General features: G+C 35.2%; 2 protein-coding genes across 2 annotated transcripts; one reads left to right on the top strand and one right to left on the bottom strand.

Moving 5' to 3' along the window:
• Nucleotides 1-395: 395 nt before the first annotated feature.
• On the bottom strand, nucleotides 396-5329 carry LOC111791591 (nucleolin 1-like). The gene is made up of 18 exons (XM_023672982.1): nucleotides 5136-5329; nucleotides 4979-5027; nucleotides 4654-4820; nucleotides 4250-4384; nucleotides 4003-4122; nucleotides 3771-3881; nucleotides 3612-3695; nucleotides 3394-3510; nucleotides 3226-3309; nucleotides 2818-2964; nucleotides 2512-2550; nucleotides 2337-2425; nucleotides 2018-2135; nucleotides 1644-1732; nucleotides 1456-1552; nucleotides 1270-1361; nucleotides 793-1100; nucleotides 396-698 (listed from the first exon to the last, which is right to left on the bottom strand). Exons 1-18 carry the CDS (start codon nucleotides 5166-5168, stop codon nucleotides 670-672), a joined length of 1908 nt encoding a protein of 635 aa, XP_023528750.1. The 5' UTR covers nucleotides 5169-5329; the 3' UTR covers nucleotides 396-669.
• A 5320-nt stretch (nucleotides 5330-10649) lies between these two features.
• Nucleotides 10650-14859, top strand: LOC111791590 (4-hydroxybenzoate polyprenyltransferase, mitochondrial). Its single transcript, XM_023672981.1, has 8 exons — nucleotides 10650-11356; nucleotides 11968-12103; nucleotides 12664-12785; nucleotides 12896-12965; nucleotides 13064-13213; nucleotides 13758-13893; nucleotides 13990-14086; nucleotides 14443-14859. Exons 1-8 carry the CDS (start codon nucleotides 10953-10955, stop codon nucleotides 14510-14512), a joined length of 1185 nt encoding a protein of 394 aa, XP_023528749.1. The 5' UTR covers nucleotides 10650-10952; the 3' UTR covers nucleotides 14513-14859.
• The last annotated feature ends 21 nt before the right edge of the window (nucleotides 14860-14880 follow it).

Here is a 14880-nt window from a genome sequence, read left to right as displayed (position 1 = left end):
TAAATGTGCAATGTTTGTAGTCTCCCTTCTAATTTGAAATTAATAATAATAATAATAATAATAATAATAATAAATAAATAAATGCTATCATTAATTTGTGTTAAATATTTAATTTATTGCCCATCACCAAATTAGACAATGGTACAAGTTTGCATGCAACCATAACCACTAAAAATGGTACAAGTTTGCACGAAAGTGAAACAACTAAATTCTCAAATTGCGTTAATAGTTTACCTAAATCTAATAATTATTAGTACAATTTGGTGCAAGAGTAAAAATTTGCATTTTCTTATATTAAATACCAACTTTGAAATCAAATTAATAAATTGGTGTAAAGGAGAGGAGATGATGGCAAGTAGTGTAGGAATAATAATAATGTACTTAAAAAACTGTAATGACAACTATGAGCAAAGTCAGAGCATAGTGATTTTAATTGTATATTAATAATGCTCACAATACAATAGAGTTCTTAATATAAAAACAAAAAGGGGAAATAATAGAAAGAACCACAAATTTTAAAAAAGAGTTGGATAAAAGGGGAGGAAGGAAGTCCACACTCACCTACCACTACTACACTACTACTACTAACATACTCTAAAACATGTCTCTTTCCAGTTGCCAAAACTTTGATTCCCCATTTGCCTTTCAAATGGACCTTTCTCTCTTCTTCTAATCATCACCAAATGTAGTTTTCTTTCCTGCAAAGCGTTCATCGTTCATACATTTCAGTTAACCAATCAACCCAGACATGATAGATGAATACATGAAATCCATCTTTGTTTGTTTACTTACCAGATGCAGTTATGCTAGGTCTGTTGAAACTTCCACGTCCTCCTCTGCCGCCTCTTCCGCCTCGATCACCACCACGTCCTCTACCACCAAATCGCCCACCACTTCTACCATCACCACCGCTCCTTCCTCCGCTCCATCCACCACTCCTTCCGCCACTCCTTCCTCCTCTTGCACTACCACCACCGTCACGGCTGTCACCACGTGGCTTAGCCTCATCGACGGTTAGGTACTCGCCGTTAAGTTCACTGCCATTGAGTTCAAGAGCTTTGTTGAAGCTATTCCCATCACTGAAGTCCATGTATGCCATCCTGAAAACAGAAAACGCCAAACCAACTTCAGAAAATGCCATCCTGACTGTCAATTGTATTGAAATCTACACAAATGCTATAAAGAATTGCATAAATTTGAAATCATTCCTTAGTTTGTTCTCCCCAGAAAACATAAGAATACGACAAGATGAAAGAACAAAATACAAACCCTTTAACGTTGCCAGTCTCGTAGTCTTTTGGGATAGACACCCTGGTAATTTCTCCACAAGAACCAAAATGCTCTTGAAGGGAACTTCTAATCTGTAAAAAATAAGAAATTCAGAGGCTTCGTAAAATACATCAAGTACAGTAATATGGCAGAAGCAGGCTATTAAGACGCAGCAAATATTATCACCTCATCCTCGCCTAATGAACGATCAAATCCACGTACAAAAATTGTATGACTTGCTCCCCCCCTTCCACCTTTCTGGAATGAGTTGTTTCTGTCTTTGCTATTAATATCAACAAATCCACAAAAGAGATGGGTAAATACGAATATGCAAAGGGCATTGTCTTAAAAAAAGGAAGATAGTTTCTATTTACCTATCATATGGGGTGTATGCACCTCTTTCTCGGGCCAAGTCAAGTCTTATTTCACGATTCAACAGGAGTTCACCGTTCAGTTCAAGAGCCTGAGGAAATATTTAGTATGCGATGTGAACATTAATCATGTGAACATTCTGAGACCAGTTGAACAAGAAAAAACAATAGATATACTAGTTGGTGCACCATACAAAAATGCAAATAATATTTTGACATATGAAAAATATAGCATGAATAATAGATACTTGAAGTTCTATAAGTAGGACAGAAGTCTAAAGGATTATCCATTAATTTTTCTTTAAAACTAAAACAATACACCACCAGAAATAAATTAATATACGAGGATTACAAGATTGTTGGAAAGTGATTCTTACTTTCTTAGCAACTTCAGCTGTCTCAAACTCGACATGCCCAAAGCCCTTGAACCTCCCATCATGATCAGAAGCAAAACGGACATCAATAGGTTTCCCAACATCTTTAAAGAAATTTTCCCTGCAATGTTTTTTTTAACCCAATTAAGTATAAATCAAATACCAAAAAATATACGGAAATGGCAGAGAACTGTTCAACCAAAAGAACCCATAGGTACATGTTACACGTCACATGCAAAGACCACAAATGACCAATAAATAAACTGTCGAGAAATAAAAATCAAAACCAAAATTATAACACAAAATAGTAACATTGACATACACATCAGCCTGTTCAACTTGGAATGACAGGTTGCCAACAAACAGTGTCTTCGATTCATTACTCTGATCTTTAGGTGTAGGTGTTTTAGGCTGCATGGAAATCATTAAAATTAATTGCTGATTGTATGACATTATAACAGAGAAAGAATAAATAACACAATTTAGTGTATGTTTACTTCTTCTTTCTTCGATTGCTTGGTGGCTGCTTCAGTATCCTATTGCCCCAAAAAATGTCACAAAATAACAGAATTAGTACATTGATATAAAAATAACCAATATGGCGAGATTGTATTTAAGAACACAAAATTACCAGACATCAACTCAGATCTTTTATAACTTGCAGAAAGTGAATAATGGATCACAGGAAAACATGATCAGAGTACTCTCAATTACTATAAAATCTTGTGAACTCGCGCAGTTGCCATTTTAACTAATCAAATTTATATCCTTACTCATGTTACATGCTCAAGGAAAACACTAACCACTTTCTTCTTCTTTTGTGGTTTTTGTTCCTCCTCGCCACTTCCACTGGAAGTGTCATCGCTGTCTTCTTCATCCTCACTATCATCACTGTCCACATCCATCTTTTCTGGTGCTTTCTCAGAAGGAGCCGCAGCTTTCTTTGGAGTCTGTAAAGATGTGAGATAAACAATTTAATATCATACAATATAAACAATTCTCTCATATTTAGTTTCATACTTAACAAAGGAAGATATAGCAGCATCAAACATTTAATAACAATGAAGCCGAGCCATTATGAAGTATAATAATAAATGTAGGACAACTAAATTGGGGACATAAGATATTTAAGCACATCTGCAACAATAAAAAAGCAGACACAAAAGGCAGAAATGCCTGCACTAACGATTTAGTAAAATGTGATAGCATACCATATCCTCGTCTGAATCACTATCTTCTGAGCTGTCGCTAGAATCTTTCTTAGGTGCCTGGGAAGAAGATTTTGCTGCAGGAACCTGTGAAAGAATATTAATGACCCAGAAAAAACTCCCCTGGAGCAATTAAAAGACGACTGTAGGCAATAATAATTAAATCCTCACATCTTCATCAGAACTATCAGAATCAGACTCATCACTCGATTCATCTTTTTTAGTAGCTGCAGAGCCGTTTTTGGCAGAAGTTGGCACTTTCTTCAGATCTTTGCCTTTCTTGGATTCCTTCATTTTTTTTTTGAGAATCATTAAAAAAGGTTAATTTTAAGCGCAAAAAGTCTACAAATCTGACAAGCAACACTTTCAGCCAAATAAATAATACTTACGGGTTCTTCATCTGAAGAGCTATCGTCCTCATCTGAAGAGCTATCGGATCCTTTTTTGGCAACTGGAGCAGGCTTGGCAGAGTCCTTGAGGAAAACATACAACAAAAAATGAGTAAAAAGATGCAATAGCAACTACTACATGTTCACATCAATACTTACATCTTCCTCCTCTGAACTGTCATCTGAGTCCGAGCTACTTGACTCCACTTTCCCTTTGGGAGTAGTGGCGGGGGTGTTCTTTTTTGCTCCAGTAGCTTTTGCCTTTGGTTCCTAGAGGACGAGACCCATTAAATTGATTAAAATAATGTCAAGTATTAAAGAATTGAAAAATAAATTGACAGACTTTCAGAAATTAGTAGCACACGAAGATTAATTCTTATTTTAAACTCACATCATCAGAATCAGAATCATCATCGGAAGAGTCTTCCTCAGAACTACTGGAGGCCTTCTTCTTGGCAGGGACAGCAACAGCACCTTTTTTTGGAGCACTTGGTCCCTTGGAAGGGGGCGCCTGTAACAATTGAGGGATTAAAATTATCATCAAATGAACAAACTTACAGAACATACACTAATTAATGAACAATAAATTGTAATTACTAGAAAATTTTCCAGTAAATTGAGGGAGTGTGTTAGCTCACTTCATCAGAATCTGAGGAATCATCTTCTGAGCTGCTGCTGCTATCAGCAGGCTTCTTCTTTGCAGGAGCAGCAACGCCATTAGCCTTTTTTGCTGGCATCTCTTTCTTTGAGGGAACAACTTTACGAGCAGGTTCCTGGAGTTATTAAAACCAATAAAAATAGTTAACATAATTGCCTTCCAGAGTAAACAGATATTTCTACTCGTTAGAACAATTTACAAATTTTAGGAACAATAGTTACATTATAAACAATGATGAAAAATAGAAAAAAGAAACATGCAAACAAAAATAACAAGAACGTTTAAACAAAAAACCATTAGCAGTGAAATAAGATCACTATACATCGTTATCTAAGGACCCTTTACAAAAAGCAAAAGGAATCTAGTCCATAGTATTCCGTTTACCGTCTCTTCTTCGGAAGATGAATCATCCTCAGAACTACTAGTTTCCACCTTCTTTTGTGTTTTTGCTTCGATCTTCTGTTTCTGAACTGCCTGCTCAACACCCTCGTCCCTTTTCAGCTTCTTAGCTACCACTTGTTTCTCCACAACCTCTTCAGCCGCTCTCTTACCTTCATGAAAACCAACATACCAAACACTTAACAAGAACCAACAAAAACAAAAAAACAATAAGCCATAGAACATCATCGATGACCACAGCTCTAAAATAGCTTACAACATAACATAACCAAAAAGACAAATCAATTAATCTTGAATATGCATACGATACCTTTCTTCGCAGGCTTAGATTGCGGGACTGCAGCCGGAGCTACATCAACCTGCAGCAAACAAACAGAAAATCAGAAACAAAATTACAAAAACCATCCATAATTCATGTAAAAACTTCCAAAACAAAAAGAAAACACATCTCTGAGAATCATACGTACTTTAGTAGCAGACTTCTTGCTCGACTTGCCCATTTGAAAGAGACGGAAAACTAGCTGAGCTCCGGAAAGCTTCTAAGAACAAATGGCAACGGAAAAAGAGAGAAAAAAAGAAAAATAAAACAATGGAGGCTCTGCAAAACCCTACTCGACGATAAAGATTAGGGTTTTGGAGGAGCGGTATGTGTGAAGTTCAGGCTTTACTTCTATATTTATAAGACACCGATTTTGTACTCGGTGCGGGTTTTAGGGTTTCATCATATTCGCACGTGCGAGTTACAAATCGCTGAATCGCGGATGTATTAATCGCCGTTCAACTTCAATCTACGCCGTTCGTTTTTCATCCTTCATTAGATCATTGCGGCGATTATTTTATGAATCGCCCGTTGGTTTTGTGGACCCCACAGGGTTTCGGGCAGATATTTTGAGAGAGTATTTGGCAATGGAATAAAAAATATATGTTTTCAAAATTCACTCAAATAATTTATGGAAACTTTTTATTTCCTATTTTATTCCATTTAAATATAATATTAAATAAATTAAGAAAATAATATCTCTTCCAAACTAAATTAAAATAATATCTATAAATTTCAAATATTTTACTCAAAATTGCAAACTAAGTCCAAATTTATTATCATTTTTCTGACCTCACAATAAAAAAAAATCTACCCGAAAAAACATCGATCAATTTGAACCTATCTCGATTGATTTAAGTATATAATGACATGTGTGCTCGAAAAATGTAGATTTAAATTCATAATTTTTACTGTTTAGTTGAACAAAAATTAAATTTTCCTCGAAATCGTCTGAAGAATTTGAAAATGTGTTCGTGCTCAAAGGGAAATGCATACTTGTTTATGGTATTTTAATGGTGCCTTTGCAAAGAATTGTTGCCGCTGCGAGTTCAATGGGTCCGACCAATGTTCGGAAGTTCGCCAAAGTCATCACGGGTTTTGCCATTTAAGGCAGAAACAATAACCTCAATATCCAATACTCATCTGAGTGTTAAGTGGCGTCACATTCATGCTTGTTAAATATGTATTGTTTATGGCTGCATGTCGGATGTCCTGATCATGCTTGTCTAGGACGTGTTGTCCATGGATACATGTCCGTACCAAACCTCTTTTTCATACTTTCATTTTATATAGGTTTTACTATTTCATGTCGTGTAAATGCGGGGGTGTATGACCGTTCACCAAAATCACGTTTACAGGGTTAAAATGTCCTAAAATAACTATAGAGGGATAGAACTAGTCGTCGCTCATTCTTAACTGTGTCATATGTCATCAAAATCGTTCTTGTTTATCTAATCACATTTTGCTTATAACATTACATTCTTTCAATTTGTTTTTAACATATTTTCTCGCTCATATTTTTTAAAACGTTAATTTCAAACGTGACTCGAGGCTCGAGCATACACCGATATTGTTTGCGAAGTCTGATTTTCTCACAACGAACTTATCCGTTGGATTAGAACAAGTGTCGCACAATTTCTCACGACTAAGAGTGCGATTGTGACGTTAAGCACATTCACGTTAAAAATCATTTTTGAATGAAACACCAAATAGTGAAAATTATTGTTATCACCAACCGTTGCGGGGATAGTGAGACTATTAGATTGAGAAGTGATTGCTTCCCCAATGAGGTTGGATCGAGAGAGAGGAACCGTTGAAAACCGAAAAGTTGGAGGGGTGAGTTGACTCATGGTCCATTGCCTCCACTAGATATTGCACCCAAGCCATTGGGTCCATAGGGTTGGGAACACGTCAATTAAACAATAGCGAAACGTGTTTGAGCATCGCACGAGACCTACAATAAAATACATTAAATTATTAAATATAGTTCACATGGGAATGAACCCTTCATCCACATATCAGAAACACCGAAGTTGAAGTTGCACTCCTATGCACTGTAGGACAAGTTATGTCTATCGATATAATCATTACAAACAAGTCGATCATTTACGAGTTGTTCATAATTACAGTTGGGTCAAATGTCTATTTTACTCATATAATTACATCTTTCACCTTAGTACTACTGATTATCTAATAAACAATTTGTTTATGATCAAATCATAAACCAAGTTCCTCTGGGCAAATAAGAGGGTGGGGCCATTGTTCAAGTCCCGAAATCAGTACTTAATAGTATAACTCATCTACTTTCCTCGTATGAAATAAGTGAATTTTATCTCATGATATTATGTTCCCAACTACCTATTTGGAAGTCCCCAAAATGGTAGGTATATTGAATCGGCTAAAGTCATTCTCATCTATATAAATTAAATGACAAGCCCTCATATAGGCATGAGTTCATAACTCACTCAGGATTAAGATCGAGTCACAACATCATGTGAAATATTAATATTCTCAATTAACGGATTTATAAAGAGTGATTAAATATTTACAATCTTATACAAACTCATTGTATAGGATACCCTCACTTACATGTGTAACACCCGCTCACCGACAATCCGATTAATAGGAGATACCATCGATATAACAAACTCTGATATCCAAACATAAATTTCAAAATAATTATAAAAACATTCAGTAAAAACATTTAAAACCGGTACTTTTTAAAACTTAAAACGACCAAAGTAAATTATTGACAACGAAAGCATAATTACATAAACAGACCCAGACATGGATTCCCAGTAGTCTCTGGCCCGCTGGTCTCGTCCTCGGTTGGCCTGCATCATCTAAATCTGGAAAGAAAAGTTATAATAATTTTGATGAGTAATTGGATTACCGAGTAAGTAGCAAATCGAACTTTGAACTAATTCTTAACTTGCTTTACAACATGTGAGTATGTTGTTTACCTGATTAAGAGCTTAGTATGTTAAGATGAGCTTTGACGATATTGAATGTTTATTGTATATTGTGACTGCTTACCTGTGATGTAAGCATAATATAAATGATTGCCAGAATGTTCTATGTGTTGAACATACGCGCTGTGTGCTAAGTCAAGGAGCATGAGTACTCCTGACCGTTGGTATATGAGATAAACAGGCCGCCAGAGAAATTAGTAAACAGGGCGTATTTGACCGAGAGCGAGTCTTACATACGAGTCCGAAAATTCTAGATAAGCATATCAAAAGAGAGTCAATAACCTAAGCGGGAGGTAGCTGAGATACCTCATTAATGAACAGATGACCCTAGTAAGAGAAACTATAAGTCAATGACTAAAAAAACTTTAAAACATTTGGAAAGATTAGTTATGAACTCGTGAATGATAAGCTAGCTACTTACTGGGTAATCTAATTACTCATCAAAATTATTATAACTTTTCTTTCCAGATTTAGATCATGCAGGCCAATTGAGGACGAGACCAGCGGGCTAGAGACTACTAGGAATCCATGTCTGGGTCTGTTTATGTAATTATGCTTTCGTTGTCAAGAATTTACTTTGGTTGTTTTAAGTTTTTAAAAGTAGTGGTTTTAAATGTTTTTACTGGATGTTTTTAGAAATATTTTAAAATTTATGTTTGGATATCAGAGTTTGTTATCAGTATCGATGGTAAGTCCTGTTAATCGCATTGTCGGTGAGCGGGTGTTACAACATGTCTCCACATGAACGATTTGGATCAAATCATTTGTAGCGATTACAAAGTGGGTTATATCAATCGTGTTACCAGGATAAGACACCCAACCTTATCCATATAGTAACTCTTTAGGTTATTACCTGAACACCATCGTTTTATATGTCAATCACATATTATAAGATTACATTAATAACTCTGAATTTTCAATAAGTAACAATTAAATTGCAAATAAAATAATAAAAAATATTGTTAAAAACTAAATAATTAATTACGAAGCTTTAGGCATAAATGTCAGCATACATTACATTCAAAAGTTACCGTTATACACCTACACATTCATGTTGGATCGGTATGGCAACCCTAGAGGGGGTGAATAGGGTTTTAACTATAAAAGTGATTAATTTTTCTAATGATGAAACTTTTTACAAATAGTTAGAAGATGATAATTACTAGAACAAAATAATAAGTCAAAATAATAATAAAGGAGAACTTGCAATAAATCACAATAATAATTTTGAAATAAATAGTCAGAAAAGATGACAATGTTGTTTTATAGTGGTTCGGTTAAACTCGACCTACTCTGCTGCCCAAGCGCCTCTTGGGAATTTGAATAAACAACTTTCTCGACTCTTTCCACAGATCAGAGCCAAACCGCTACGTCGCTCTTTTTACGAGTTCAAGAACAAACTCAATTCTTTCCACGGCGCAGGATCAAACCGGTACAAATATTTGAATTTGATAGTAACACACACAACTCTCTTAAAGAGTAGATTTATAATTCGAAGCACTCACAACTATTTTCTCACAATACAATAAAAAAATCTCTCTCAAGAATAAGATGAATAAAAATAAAATTGAAAGGTTGGAGAGAGCAACAAACAATGGAGCATTTGAACAAATGAAGATTTGAGAATTTATGGAAGTTATGTGTTTTAAAATGTGGGAAAGTTGATGAATTTATATGGAAAAGAAAAGTGGCAAGGTAAGAATTAATATTCACGATTGGATTGTGTTTGGAATAATGGAAGACGGAGATTAAAAGTAAATAAATAAGAAAGTTTTTCAAATTCATTTATTTAATTTTTTTAAATATAAAAATAATAAAAATCAATGTAAATAATCGTCACAAATTCAAAATTTATTATAAATATAATAATATAATAATATAATAATAATAAGAATGAAGGTGAATAACGGTTACATTTAAATTTATATTATATAAAAATCATTTTATTTAGAAATATAATAATAACAAAAACTACCCCATTACTTTTTTTCAAAATTATAAACGTCATGCTTTGACATATTTTGATTTATCCATCATTTTGATTTTGCTGCCACATCATCACGTTAGGTATGTTATTTCGACTGTAATTTTTTTGTTTTAGCTCTGATTTGAGTAATTGAAAAGTTGTTGAAATCGTTATTCACGACCTTATACTGCGGACAATTCAAAATACTGAAAATAGTTAATAATTAAAGGTAGGTTTGTTATCCTCAAAACATCAATCAATTAATTGATTGAAATTAATTAAAATGAGATCAAGGACTAAAAAGCCTATGATTTATATATTTTATGTGCTCATATTTGATTGAATTATACGTAGGCGTGCATAACTTGATATCTAATGTTTAGGCAGTTGTTCGATTTTGTCTATATCATTTCAAAATTTAAATTTGTAGCCAACTTGAACATAATTTAGGGTTCAATCGGAAAACATGTACTATTAAAATATTTGAATACTTCCACCCGAACCTTATTAATATTAAAAAAACAAAATGTTTACAATTTGAATAATTCCTATTTAGGTAGGATTACAAAATTGACCTCTATATTTTTACCGTTACTATCCAAAGACAATATTTTACTTAGTTTATTAAAAAAAAAAAAAAATCGTTGCAAAATAAATTATTTAAAATTATTTTTCAAAATTTAAATTCCGAAATTAAAATAATTTATCAGACTTGGAGGGCGAAGCAAATGCGTAGCAGAGATAGGTATAGAACACAAAAACTTGGCGGGGGCTTTTCATTGGCCGTTTAGCCGCCATGTTGAGAACACCGAAAGTAATTGAACGACGACGGAAGTTGGGAATTTGTAGTGTCCAGTCGATTCGATGGGGAAATGATGGAATTTGGAACTGGACGAAGACGAAGGGTGATTGCTGAGTGGTAATTGTTATATTCGAATTCAGAATTCGAACAAATTCGAGTCATTCGAGACGATTTGATTGAAATTATAGTATAAATTAGTTCTATTAGCTTGTTTTTGGATTGGGAATGGCGTCTTTGCTATTCCGTACTTCACGCAGGTCTGTGTCCTGCCTCTTTGTTCATCGTAAATTTCTTAATCCCTTATCGAGTCTCGACGCGCCAATTTCTTACTCCAGAGCTAGTTTAGTTTCCAATTTATGGTGTACTCGGGCGGATTTTGCTTGCGAAAATTTTATTCGAGATTTTAGATTTGGACTCATCCATGGGTTATCTACGTCTTCGGATGTAAAGGAGAGTTCAAAGAGTGACGAGAGCCCGTCTGGTAGTGTTAAACAGGATGGAGGATCACAGGCGAAAGTTGAGATGTCCTGGATTTATTTGTATTTGCCCAAAAAGATTCAGCCTTATGCTCACCTTGCGCGGCTCGATAAACCCATTGGGACGTGGTTACTTGCTTGGCCTTGTATGTGGTAAGAGTTACTTCTGTTTTTGGTCCCTGTTGGGTTTGCTGTGAATGTAAACTATATTGTTGTTAATTGGCTTGTGAGATTGGTTATTATATTCTGTATTCAGCCCGTTTGTGGAATACATAATCTCTGTATTATACTAGTCACCATTGGTCGTCTAGCTGAAAATGGATGGTTTGATTCTCTCCAAATTATGTGTTAAAGTTGTGATAATCGCCGAGATGTGTATTGATGTATTCCATATTTGAGTTTTGAGTATTGTATTTGTGAGATTGGAGGTATGCATAATTTAGTTATAACTTGCATAGTCTTATGTAAAAAAGATATTCATGTATTTCATATCATATTTATCATTTTCAATTTTTGCTCGATCGTTCATGAAGGATCTAAATATTGTTACGGAATTGTGTATTTTCGTTAGGACGTGTGTCCGATTACAACTTGTAAATAGAAAAGTAGCTGTCATTGGTTCGCTTTATTACCTTCTATGCATTGAACTATAATTTGCTTTTGTATCATATAGGTAAGACGATGTTCACACGCTCAATTGGATCATTAATGTTAAGGGGCTCATGATTTCCAAATCCATAAATAGAGTAAATTGTATTCTTCAGGTCAATTACCTTGGCGGCATCTCCAGGCCAACTTCCTGACTTTAAAATGCTGACTCTATTTGGATGTGGGGCTTTGCTTTTGAGGGGTGCTGGGTGTACCATAAATGACCTCCTTGATCAAGATATTGATACAAAGGTCAGTGCACTTTTTTCTTCCATGAATATCATATTAACATTATTTTCTCTATCATGTGGCTTTTTCATGATATCTATAAGCTCAACTTTTTGAATAGTATAAATTGGTTAGTCCTTGCAGGTAGTGTGCATCTACGTGTTTTATTTGTGATAGATAGATGTATTGACCCCTGCACTTTTAGGGCTCTGTATTTTAATTATCAGTTCATTCCATTGTTAATCATATCTGTGCGACGTTTCTAGTCCCTTTTCTTAGTCTGGGATGGTTGTAATGCAAAACGAATGACTTTCCCACTTAGTCGGTATCAATTATTTTGCTGCATTCTCATGATCTATTGTAGTCTCAATATCAGATGCGAGAGATCACCAGTCATGATGTGTAATAAAGTAGAAAGTAGAGCAGCAGGTGTTGAGGCTAAGTATTTAGCTTGCCGACGAACAACACATTACTAACAAATAGTCTTACCACTAATTTCTTACCTTTCTGATACACCTTGCTTGCAGGGGATTAGTTTTACTTCTAGCTCTTCCATGCTTGGCTGAGTGTTTCATCCTTTGCAGGTTGAACGTACAAAGCTAAGACCAGTTGCAAGTGGTCAATTAACTCAACCCCAGGGAATCAGTTTTTTAGGGTTGCAGCTGTTTCTGGGACTTGGAATTCTCCTTCAACTGAATAATTACAGGTCGGGTTGGCTTTGAGTTATTCTTTAGAGTGAACTGGGTCATATAATAATTGTTCCATATACTTGCTTAGTAGTTGGATGTTTCCAACCTGACCTCATGTTTTTAACAGTCGCATTTTGGGGGCTTCCTCTTTGCTTCTAGTCTTCTCCTATCCTCTCATGAAGCGGTTCACGTTTTGGGTACGATGCTTTACTTACGCTTGCTAAGTATTTTATTTATATTATTTATTTTGAGAAAAATTGGTAATTGATGTGGATTAGCGTAATATTTGTGGCAGCCTCAAGCCTATCTGGGTCTGACCTTCAATTGGGGAGCTTTATTAGGATGGGCTGCCGTCAGAGGAACTTTGGATCCAGCTATTGTTTTGCCACTGTACTTGTCTGGAGTATTCTGGACTCTTGTATACGATACGATATATGCACATCAGGTAAGTCCGATTCCCACTTTTCCTTTGTTTATTAGGATTTTGCGTCAACAGCTTTAGAGGCAATTTTTTTTTACCCAAAAACAAAAAGTATTTATAGAAGCGGGGAGCTCATAGTTCATTTGAAATCTTACTCTAGTAGTGGTGAACATGGGTGAAATAGATGCAACTTATAGCAGAAAGTCCTACCACTTCTCATGATCGAGAAAATACACGATCCTTTAGCTCTAAGATACTCCTTAAATTTCTTTGCGAGTTCTCAGGTGTCTTTAACCAAACCTTAGGTGGGATTGGCCTGAATAGTGTGTGCTTAGAGGCGTTGTTTGACATCTTAATGGCATTTTATATCTGAATAAAAGCACTAATTTCTATTGATGTTTTTTGATTGCATATGAAGAAGTGTTTGAAACTTGAAAAAAATACCTCGAAGTTCAAGATGCTCTAAAAAAAAAAATCTGAAGTGCCCCTAGAAAATATGTTTCTGTCTAAAGACATTTTAAAAATTATCCTCAACTAAGGTTGCAATGCTTACTCTTGATGGCTTTAGGATAAGGAGGATGACTTAAAAGTCGGCGTTAAATCTACTGCTTTGAGATTTGGAGATTCAACTAAGGAGTGGATTTCTATGTTTGGAGTTGCAAACATTGGCTGTCTTGCTCTTAGTGGTTACAATGCTGATATTGGTAAACGGCTCTGTGCCTTTCCTCTGTTCTTAATTTCCAGTTTCGGTTAAACTACAATTTGTTTGGATGGCTTACTCCCATACCATTGTGGAACAGGATGGCCGTTTTATGCATTTTTGGCTGCTGCTTCTGGACAATTGGCTTGGCAGATTTCCACAGTCGACTTATCGAGTCGTGCCGATTGCAATAGAAAGTATGTGTCTGATGTGGGAGGGTACTATATCAAGCACCAGTAAAGAAAATGAAAATTTTGCTGATTTTATGGGTTGAATGCATGATTTTAAACTTAATGGTCTTCAGAATCGAGTTCTTTAAGTGTCTGAATCTCCTTCACTCGTTATACTGGAGACGGAAATCTTCATTCTGGTGTTTTCAAATTAAAGTTCCATTAGAATGATACTCATGACCATGTCCATACACATCTTGTTTAGCTAAAGATTTATGCATATTTAAAGTTGAGGAGCTTGGTATATGTATTAGCTTTCTTCCCTTTTCTCCTTTGTACAACGCATCCTAATTTTTCTCTCTCATTTCCATTTATGGTTTCAGGTTCATCTCCAACAAGTGGTTTGGTGCTTTAGTGTTCAGTGGGATCTTGCTTGGAAGACTTTCATCTTAGCCCTATCCGAAAAATTTGCAAAAGCGGGTACACATTTGGAATATAAGAGGATTCGATCTTGCACTATCTTCAAATGAGGTTAGTACTAAACATCGTTATCAGATGACCTCTGAGTTTGGATAAGACTTCGGAAGTTTCAGAGTGTGTAAAGATCTGCTGATATTGTAAAGATCTGCTGATATGGCTTTCATTTGGGGGATGAAGCCAAAGGTTTGAAGTAGCCATTGCTACTATTGAAGGAGTAATTCATTTAAGGGTTATATGTTACAGTAATTTAAATCGAGTTTCTCTCGAACTTCTTGTAATAATTAACCGTCATAGGGGCTTAATTGCAAGATTTTGTGAAATTTGTGCGTTGTTTGAATGGT

This window comes from Cucurbita pepo, chromosome LG03, assembly GCF_002806865.2.
Source record: "Cucurbita pepo subsp. pepo cultivar mu-cu-16 chromosome LG03, ASM280686v2, whole genome shotgun sequence".
Classification (NCBI taxonomy): domain Eukaryota; kingdom Viridiplantae; phylum Streptophyta; class Magnoliopsida; order Cucurbitales; family Cucurbitaceae; genus Cucurbita; species Cucurbita pepo.
The sequence above is the reverse complement of the archived record's forward strand: the minus strand, read 5'-3'. Positions and strand labels throughout refer to the sequence as shown.